Raw genomic sequence first — 11,106 nt, 5'->3', positions numbered from 1 at the left:
TGTGTATCAGTTTACTATATATACTGTAACATGTGTAAGGATGTGATTTTCCATGAAGTCGAGATCTTGAATCATTAAAGATTCTGAGGGACTTGTTTTTAAAGTTATATATGTTTAAACCGTTTGTTGCTAATTTTGTCAATGTGTGTGAATGTACATTTGTACTGAATACACTGGTAAACACATAAACGTATTATTTAGTTCATGGAACTAAAGTTTACCATATGATGCATTGTAGAGTCATAGTTGGATATGTCCGTTCGTCTGTGTCAGTGTCGTTCCTCCTCGGGCGTTCCTCACCTCGGTCACCGTTACAATTAATTCACTAGTCTACACAACCATTCCATATACCAAATATAATTTATCATTGTTTACCGTAAGTAACCATATGCGGTAACCGTGAGATACGGACATGACCACAATATATCTTATATTGATCATTGATTCATGAAAATGAGGTGAGCTACTGAGGTGGTAAGTAGTCCAAATAGTTATGACGTCTTGTTTTTTTCTTTGACGCCTAAGTAAAATACACGAACCGTCAGACTGCTTAAGAAGGGGGTAGTGCCGCATTCCCTATATAATCAACCACATTTTCCCACACAAAAAGGGGAGGGCACTCAGCTCCCTTCAACTTATCTGGCTCTTTGTATAAAAGATTCGAGTTGGCTTAATTTATAATATAGATATAATATCGTCCACATTTATTTATTAATCGGTCCGAGTTGTTTACGGGGCCGAGTTGTCCAAACACCCTTCAGATTTCGTTTTGCAAGATTTTTTCTAAATTTAGATTTTCCGTATGAAGGTTAAGGTCATTGAGAAATGCGGGTCGATGGAGGAAATGGAATTATGAATTTCAACCTTTTCCAAGGAGAATTTGTGGTAAACAAAGAATCATACGCATAAACATTGTTTCCACAAACCTATGCAGTTGCTGTATATGAATGAAATTGAGAATTTTGCCTTGAAAATCAATATTCAAACAGCCAGCAATGATTCTTTAGACAGGTTGGGAACAAACCCCCTGTCATGCCTGTATGGTGATTATACCTATAGAGGCAATCCTTCTATAGAGGGAAAAAATTATCAGTCTTTAGTGGGGTATTTTTGTTTACACTGGATTTAAAGCAACTTAGGGCAGAATTGCATTTCCTAGTTATACGCATCAACATGATTGTGCACTTTTTACTAAAAATTGGGATAATCAGTTTTCTGCTAAAGTGACAAAACTTGCAATCTATTGTATACCTATCTGAACATCTGATCAACAACAAAAGGAATAGTTGACCTTTAAATATCATGTTAAATCTAACAATAGAAATTCTGTTCAGTGAGGCATAAGTGAGGGGGGATAGGAGGGGTCCTGATCCCGAAGTCAGGAATTTAAATAAAGTAAATCCCAACAACCCCGAAATCCGGAAAAAAGATTCCCGGATCCCGAAAGGGTCAATCCCGAAATCCCGAGCTTAAAAACACCCGATCCCGGAGTCCCGATAAAGGTCCTATCCCCCCTCATAAGTGAATAGAATTTACCTGATCATCACAGCTTCCAATCAAGGTGGACAATAGATTGTATATTTAGTCAGATAAGCAGCAAACTGGGCATGTGCATATTAAGTACATCAATTGGTGCGTTAACTGTTTCAGGTTACTGCCATAATAAGTAGGTGCCTAATAAGTAGAGAATGCCATTCTGATTTAAATCCAGTCTAAACAAAAAACCTTCTATAGAAGGATTATCTCTGTAGACAGGTATAATCACCATATAGAGGGTTTGTTCCCAACCTGTTAGATAGGGTTATCAGACAGCCTTTTTTTCTTTGTTACAACGGAGCATGATTTTCCTTCTCAAATGTACCCTGTAAAAATAAGGGTTCAAACCAAGCACACTATATGTCAAACCTTACTAACAGAGTAAGTCAATTGTGCAGTTTATAAATTATACAGATTGAATAACAATTGACAAGTTCAAAACATAAGCTGATGAGAGGTAAAAGTAAACAAATCGATTTGTACCATGAGGTCGACAAGAAATAAATCTGAAATAATTCCATTGTCTGCTTACAAAATGTTTTTAAATGAACATGATGAATGTGACGGTCTTTAGCCTGAAATATAATTTGTATGCCACGCGGAACGTTTCAGCATGTTTATGGTGAGTAAATGAAAACTGCATCTTCCAAATTACAGTTTACATTTTGTTTGTGTTTATCATGACTTTCCATCTAAAAATTAGAGATGTTCTGAAATCCTGTATTGGCTGAATTGGAACTCGTCCAATACAGGAAAAAATCAATATTGGCTGAGTTGACACTTTTAAATTGCATAGGCAGATTCATCATATTAAGTTAATATGATAAATCTGCCTATGCAATTTTAAAGTGTAATAAGTTCAATAACAGAGTAGTTAATTAATAAATCAAGTTAATGAGTGGCAGAATTCAAGTGATAACACATAGATTTTGTATAGAAACCATTAAAGTCATAAGAAACGAGTGACCGGTGAAAAATAATGTTCTTCCAATTCTTAAACCAATGCATACAAACATCATAAACTTAGTCTTCTGTGCTCGAATTTATCATTTTTTTCGTGTAAATTTCGTATAATCGTCAATTTTTTTTCAATCGGTCAGTGTTGTTGTGAAAATATGGCAGGTAATTAAAGTTCGTGTTTTGAAGCCGAAGTTTAACGATTGTTACCTGTTTGTCAACAATTGACGAAAAATAAACAAAAAAGCATGGAAGTTGAGCACGTGTTTAACATGTAAATTCAGATAATAGTTTATTTTTTAAGGACATCCATGCGTATTGTGGTCACCGGATTTTTACGAGATGGGTCACACTGAGGTCACCTTGCATAAGGAAAATATATCGGGGGAATTGCTTGCTGGAAGGAAGCAATTCAAATAAAGTAAACTTCTTCTAAATATGAATAAATTAAAGAATTTTCTTCAGAAAAAAGTATATGTACATAAGTTTTACAATGAAAACTATCCATTGAGTTATAAAAAACATATGCATTATTTTTTTTTATTTGAGGTTTCTTATGACTTTAAAGGGAACATGTTTATATTATTTGCAGAAACTTTGCCCAAAGAACAATATGTGGGTCTGAGTACGAGTCAGGAAAAGTGGGGTACATTTGATTTATCAAAATTTTTCTGACCATGCATGGTCATTGCTGTATATGGCCATATTTCTATTTGGTTATAATTTAATTTTGGATGTAATGCGTCTTCTGATTGGCTGACCTTATTTTGTTATCAGCCTATAGACATCACTTAGTCATGTGACCGTGACGTCATCAAGGTTTTTTCATGGTTTTACGGTTTAAAATGGAATTTAGAATTAAATTATAAGAAATGACTGTAATATTTTTTCTGTCTATTTGAAATATACTGAGTGCCAATGAAAACGCAACACTTGTAAATTTCAAATATTTTAAAATATATAATTATTTTTTTTAAAATGATTACCTATATCGGATAGAAAATTAATCGTCAGACTTCTTTCGAAATCTTTACGCTTGAATGATTTTAGAAAAAAAGTTACGTGCTTGGTTACAAAAAAGGGGGATGAGTCGAGTGCACCGCTATTTAACGCACGAGTGATTTACTCATTGTGTGTTTTGGAAAGCCTCGCTTAAGAATTGAACTTTCCCATCCTTTTTTGTTAGCTGCTGCAATAAACTAAGCCGTAGACGCCAAGACGTTTAGACAACCAGAGACATGAAGTTTGGGGCATGGTGCAAGGAGGCATTTCAAGTCGTGAAATTGCACGCAGAATGCATTGTTCAGCCTCAACAATTACCAGACTTATCCAAAGATTCAACCAAACTGGGTCTTTGAATGATAGACCACATCCCAGAAGACAGAGAGCAACTACTGCCCAGCAGGACCGATACATTCGTCTTCAGCATCTGCGAAATCGGTTCCGTACGGCTGTCCAAACAGCACGGGAGACTGTCGGCGTCCATAGGAGACAAATTGGAGCAAACAGGGTAAGACGCCGTTTGCGCAGCAGTGGATTGAGGGCACGGAGGCCTTTCCGTGGTAACATGCTGACAGCAGTACGACACCAAAATTGCTTAAGATGGACACAACAGCGTCAAAGATGGTCACACAGGCAATGGACAACTGTCCTATGGACGGACGAATCAAGATTCCATCTTCGCCGTAGTGATGGACGAACTCGTTTGTGGAGACGAAGAGGAGAACGGTATGCAGATTCGTGTATCCAAGAGACAGATCGTTGGGGTGGTGGTAGTGTCATGGTATGGGGAGAAATATCATTCAACCATAAAACTCCTCTCATCACTATCAATGGCAATTTAAACGCTCAATGCTACATTGATGAAGTTTTACGACCGACCATTATACCGTTCATGGTTGGACATCAAGATGTTAATCTTTTTCAGCAAGATAACGCTCGTGCACACTCCGCACGACTCACAACTGCGTTTATCAACAACAACCATGTTCAGACATTACCATGGCCAGCCTTTTCGCCGGATTTGAGTCCAATAGAACACTTATGGGATCAAATTGGACAAGCCGTAAGACGACGACAGCCACCACCAGTCACGCTGCACCAACTCGAAATTGCATTGCGAGAAGAATAGACAAACATTCCACAACTCCGTATCCGACGTCTGGTCAGGTCAATGCCACGTCGTTGAAGAGCTTGCGTTGCAGCACGCGGTGGACACATTCGTTATTGAGACTGTGAGTTAGTGAATTGTAGCGTTGTGTTGCATTAATGAATTGCATTCGAATCGTGGTAATTAAACATTTTTGGTTGAGTTTTATCTTTGGATAAACCCTTTAACTGTCTTTAACAATTACTGTAAACAAAATATTATTTTTTATAAAAATGTTATTTCTTAAAAACTTAGTGTTGCGTTTTCATTGGCACTCAGTATATTAACATAAAAAATGTGGTGCACACTGTTAAATAACCGGCTACGAGCGTTGTTCAGTGTGCACCACATTTTTTTATGTTATTTCTTCATAGACATAAAAAATATAACAGTCATTCCTTAAATATTTTTTTTGGTATTGAGGCCTAACTAATATACAAATAAAATATTTCTTTTTTTTTTCTTTTGCAGAATTGATGTAATACATATATGAAGTAGCACAAGTCATCCAGTTTAGCAGTAGAAAAAGAGTGAAACGTAAAAATTGTAACCTGAATAATGGAACATACTTCAAAATACTATGACTAAAATGACAGATTAGGCCACCCTTAAAAAATTATTTGTTTAATTTTGCCTACCCCTCATATTCACAAAAGGGTTGGGTAGGTAGTTTTTTTGGGTTTTTATACGCCCGGGACGGGATGTATTATGGTATACCTCGGTCCGTCATCCACACTTTGGACAATAACTCAAAAAGGCTTTCACCAATTTCCATGAAACTTAAGTGAATTGTTTATATCTATTGATGTAAGCTCACTTTCGTTTTTTTTTAATTTCAGATTTTAAGTTTTGGATTTATGGGGCTTTATTCATAAAAAGGGGGGATTTTCAACACTTCGGACAATAACTCAAAAAAGCTTTCACCAATGTCCATGAAACTTTGGTGAATTGTTTATATCTATTGATGTAAGCTCCCTTTGGTTTTTTTTTTATTTTCAGATTTTAAGTTTTGGATTTATGGGGCTTTATTCATAAAAAAGGGGGGATTTTTAACACTTCGGACAATAACTCAAAAAGGCTTTCACCAATGTCCATGAAACTTTGGTGAGTTGTTTATATCTATTGATGTAAGCTCCCTTTTTATTTTTATTAATTTCAGATTTTAAGTTTGGGATTTATAGGACTTTATTCATAAAAAAAGGGGGATTTTTAACACTTCGGACAATAACTCAAAAAGGCTATCACCAATGTCCATGAAACTTTGGTGAATTGTTAATATCTATTGATGTAAGCTCCCTTTCAATTTTTATAAATTTCAGATTTTAAGTTTTGGATTTATGGGGCTTTATTCATAAAAAAAAGGGGGATTTTTAACACTTTGGACAATAACTCAAAAGACTGTTGTGAACAAGATAGAATGTATGGATGAAAAATTAAGACAACAAACTTAGTTAAATTTGAGGTAGCCTTAATAGTGCCAATTTTTTTGTGCATTTTTTTTTTTTTTTTTTTGGGGGGGGGGGGGGTATTTGACAGGGCTCACACTATTTCTAGTTGATCATATAAATTCATTAAAAGACAAGTTAAAAGAGCAGCAGAATGGTACAACATTAATTTGCATATAATATACCATGGTTTTCCCTCACCACACTTTTTAAGCAAATTATTTCATAAAAACATCAAAGGAAAAAATCCAATTTATGTTACAACATGTTTTATCATGTTCATGTTTTAGACAAGAAAACCATGTTGGAAAAGGAAACAAAGATTATTTTTTTTAACAATTTGCACGATTTGTGTCATTTATTTTTTTCAGTTAGGCTGCATTTTATGTGATTAGGAAGGTAACATCAAACAATTTAAATTTTATTTTTGGCTTTAATCATCTGGTGGTGTTAAAAAAAGAATCACTTACATTTAATTTTTCATAACTATCAAACATTTCTCTTTGCTACACTGCATTGAACCTACATATATTTTTTTCATTTCAAATGGAGAAGATAGCTTTGCTGTGTTCTCTTTACATGGTCTGAACATGTAATTTCTTCCCTTTCACAATAGATCACTGTCAAATTTGTGCACTTTCCTGTACATTTACTATATATCACAGTAAGAACTGATACATGTTTTTGTAGTTCAATTAAGGTTGATTCACCATAGGTGAACTGGTGAGACTTGTTCAATATCAATCAACTGAGATTGGTCTATATTCATGATATTGTGAATTCAGAAATTATTGCCGATTTTATTACTGCAAATAATGCGACTTGGTGAGTATAGCAACGCTAAAAACTTGTATTCTTATGTATACAATTTTATACGTATATATCTATATACAAATGTTACTGAAATGGCATAAATTAAACTCATATTATTGTCCATTTTTCAAAAATCCAAATAATGAATGCACACAATAGTTTCTGAATTTACAGTATATGAATTGAACAAGCCGTACCTTCAATGTATATAAAATTCAGGTAGTTTTTTGTACAGTCAATATTTGCTCAAAATTTTAATTTAAGTGCACTGCAGGAAAAAACAAATTCAACCAAGTTGTATTTCATGTTGAATTTGTTCCTTTAATTGTCTCAAATGAAATCATATCTTCTTATCTTTATACATAGTATATCATGATTTGATGCATCATCACATTCCTCTCATATCAATGCTTTAATTATCAACTTCCTGTTTTAATACAGAAAACTTTTATATATATTTCATATTCATAGACACAATGTCCAATTTATGGAAATGTTTATCAAATTTTTTAAAAGTAAATTTGTGATCGGGGCATCCTGAAATTTTAAAACAACAATCATCATGTTCATGTAGTATTCCTTAATGTGTGGTGTTCTTCAACTTCATGTTTACTAAAACATAAAAAGGCAAAAGTATTTCTCACAATAACTCTACTAAATTAGAATTTAGAACATGGACATAAAAATTTAAAAAAAAGGGTATAGTGCACATTAGGTTTTGCAGTGAAAATTTACACATATTGGTGTATTACTCTGTCATGTGGTCATACATTGATAAACAGTATTAAAACAGAAAGAGTTATTTGAGTGAGTCACCATAAAGGACCAGCATTACTGTCAAATTCACCATCAAATCTAATTTTTGACTCAATTAACTTGTGTGTACTGTAGAGTGTCCCTAGACCTATATATATACTCAATTCATTATTATTCATTGGATACCAACTTTGCTGATGTTTTGGGTATAAGTTTAGTTAACCAAAAATGTAAATGTTCACATTTTCTAATAAGGTATTACATATTTTAGTTGACAAAATTTTGTGAATCCAAGAAATCAAATAAGTACGAATATTCAACTTTTCCTCCTTCCAAGAAAATTGGTATCCATTAAAAATCAATAAATCCTCAGTATTCATTCTATAGTCAACCTAAAAAATAGTCAACCTTGAATTTAAAGAAATCTAACTACAAGAAAGGTGACCTTTGAATTGACGTTCAAAATGCCTAGTTATTACTACTGTAGGACAAGAAGAGGGTCACCAGACAAGACAGGTTTTTGTCAATTAATTAGAGTTGACCTTTTTATGGGGTGTTATTATTAATATCATGTATCGTAAGCTTCAGATGGTAGACCTAGGTTAAGGCAAATAACTCTTAAAAATCATCATTACGTTTGTGTCAGCCATTTTCATAAATACGTTCTAAGCTTCTAGGATACATTGATTATTTTCCATCTGTTTCAGGTAAATTCTTAAAATACATTAATAAAACTTGACTATTACAAACGCATAACTGAATTAAAGAGTTATCTCCCTGGACCAAGGTCTACCCCCTTAAATATCAACATTTCATTGTCATGTATCTTCTTTTTTTTTGCAAAGTTACAATTTTTCTACAACTTATATATTTTATAGATATATCTTTCTGGATTTTAACTTTTTCTTTTAACATTGCAGGACACATTAAAGAGAAGTGCTCAGTAAACTGTACTTGCAAGGTTTAAGGATCAGTGTTTAAATCCTTAACTTTGTGATTATTTTCGGCTGTGCACTTTACTACAGCAAATATAACTTCACTGTTAAAAGCTTTTCATATGAATGACTGAACCTATGACCTCTGAACTGTTAGAATTTACACAAAATGGCTGATAACAAACCACCATTGTCAACTCAAACGTCCAGTCAGAAAACTGATCGATTGGACTTTGATAATGATTTTGGTGGGAAAAGTACAGCTACAAGTAGAAGTGGGACGCCACAACCAATAAGTGATCTGGAAGAGGGAGAAATATCATGTGATTCATCTGATCAGGAAACGATCGAGGAACTGAACGAAAAACGGAAATTACTACAGAGCATTTTAGAAGAGGAGAATAAAAAAAACACCAGTGGAGAGAAAGAAAAAGACCGAGATCGACATGAAAGGACATATAATGAAGAAGATAGGAAAAGGCCGTATGTGGAGAAAGGGAAGATGAGGGATCGTTACGAAAAGTCAACAGAATCCAGCTTGAAATTCATTCCTGTAGCACCACCCACTCTTGGAGGTTTATTAGCTGAATGCAAAAAATCAAAAGGGGAAAAGGTTGAGCATAAAAAGACACAATCAGATCAAAATCCAAAATCAAAACCTTCTTTACATGGCGATAACAAAAGGAATAGAAGTGAGCGAAGAAGTGGAGAACATAGAAACAGAACTGAGCGCCACAGTGGAGAAGACAGAACAAGAACTGATCGTAGAAGTATTGACCAAAAAAATAAAGATGAGAAAAATCAAGATAAAGTAGAAACTAGGGATACAGGGCCTGATAAGTTTGTAAAGAAAAATATATGTCCTAGTCAAATTGAAAAGAAAGAAAAGATGCAAGAAAAAGTTGAAAATGTTAAAGCTAAAATTCAGGTTAGTAGAAAGGATAGAATTCAAATTCTGGTTGGTCAAAAAGATAAAGCTCAAAATCAGGTCGAAAAAAAGAATGGTCAAGATGAGGTCAGGAAAAAGAATAGTCAAGATGAAGCTAAAGATAAGAAACCTGATGAAAGAATTGACATAACTGAGGTAAATAATTCAAAACAATTTATGTGCAATGAACAGGACAATGAAAACAATCTAAATGATTTTGAGCATAATGAACAAAAGGATAACGGTCAAGAGGACAAAAGTCAAGATGAAAAGACAGACAATACTGATTCTAATACCATAGATGAGATAATGGACAATCTAGAAGAAATGTCTTGTAGTTCATCAGACCGTGACATCAGCATAGATGGTAATGACATCAAAGACGATTTAGGAATGAAAAGAAAACATTCCAACGAAAAATCTCCCGTTAATTCAGAGAAGAGACAAGACCAAGATGAACCACCAAACAAAAGGTCAAAGGTTGATCAGACTGATGACACATCAGACCAAAGTCAAAAACAAGATGACCCGTCAACAGGAAATTCTTTTGTTGATAACACAGATGAAATGTCAGATTGCAATTTAGATGATTCCAAATCTTGCCCTTTACCCCAGGAATTCCAAATTATAGACGATTTAGGTGCAGATGAGGCTGATAAAGGTTCTGATGATGAAGGCAGCGTGGGTATGGAAGATGGAGAATACTTCAGTGAGGACCTTGACGATAGTGAGATCTATGCCTGGCTGGAGGAAGGGGTCAGTAAAAAGTCCATGGAAGACAATGATAGCGATAAAGTGGTGCCTGTGGATGAAAGAGAAAAATTTGTACTTTTAGGTAGGTTACAGATATTTTTTATGTGTAATTGTTTATGTTTGTTTTGTCGCCTAAGTCTGTCTTTTTAGGGGTTCTATTTCCAGTGCTAATGACCACAACGACTGTTTAACTTTAAGGTCAGGTCGATCGTACGTCACATCACTTTTAGGTAAAGTCAATGATTTTTGGAAAGCAATTATATTCATGTTGGAGCATCTCTTTATCACAGACATTGCTGGCCTCAAAAGTTAATACCAAGCTAAATCCAATATTTAATTCTTGCGAGTTTGTTAAACCTATTTCTCTTGTCAATACTCTCATCATTTAGGTTAAATAAGCTCCTAACAAAAGATGGAGCTAGCTAGCACTTACACCAAAATGCTACTTATGAGTTTAAGTATGATAGTCTCTAAATTTTTGTACATTGTAAATCATGACTCATAAAAAAAATCATACCAGGGTTTTCACTGATGATTATTGTAGATCATTATTGGTACTGATAATTTTTGCCATGGTGAGTCCAACAGTGAAAAAGATGAAATGCTTTTGATACATGTTTATACGGTAAATTATTATTAAAAGAAAAGACTTTTGAACTTAGATTATATAAAATTTTCTATAGAATAATGATATTTTGGTGCAACATATATCAGTCTTGATGAATCTTCGGACCTGCCAGTTTTGAAAAGGACAAGTCCACATAGATTAAGATGAGTCCAGGAGTTTGGGACTGGCCTTAATAGTGAAAACCCTGTATACTCCAGTTATTCATG

The 11,106-nt window shown here is 34.2% G+C and overlaps 1 protein-coding gene across 2 annotated transcripts in view; it reads left to right on the top strand.

Moving 5' to 3' along the window:
* The first annotated feature begins 802 nt into the window (after nucleotides 1-802).
* Nucleotides 803-11,106, top strand: part of LOC143076334 (uncharacterized) — a 30,086-nt gene continuing 19,782 nt past the window's right edge. Inside the window, exons 1-3 of one of the 2 annotated variants that reach the window (XM_076252053.1) lie at nucleotides 803-885; nucleotides 5,114-5,179; nucleotides 8,577-10,354. In XM_076252053.1, the coding sequence (XP_076108168.1) occupies nucleotides 8,761-10,354 (1,594 nt within the window). In that variant the 5' untranslated portion in view covers nucleotides 803-885; nucleotides 5,114-5,179; nucleotides 8,577-8,760. Of the gene's footprint in view, nucleotides 886-5,113; nucleotides 5,189-8,576; nucleotides 10,355-11,106 lie in introns of both variants that reach the window. The other variant, XM_076252054.1, reaches the window with a different exon arrangement.

The sequence above is a fragment of the Mytilus galloprovincialis genome, chromosome 5 (genome assembly GCF_965363235.1).
Source record: "Mytilus galloprovincialis chromosome 5, xbMytGall1.hap1.1, whole genome shotgun sequence".
NCBI lineage: Eukaryota > Metazoa > Mollusca > Bivalvia > Mytilida > Mytilidae > Mytilus > Mytilus galloprovincialis.
Note: the sequence above shows the minus strand (reverse complement) of the source record. Positions and strands in the feature narration are given on the sequence as shown.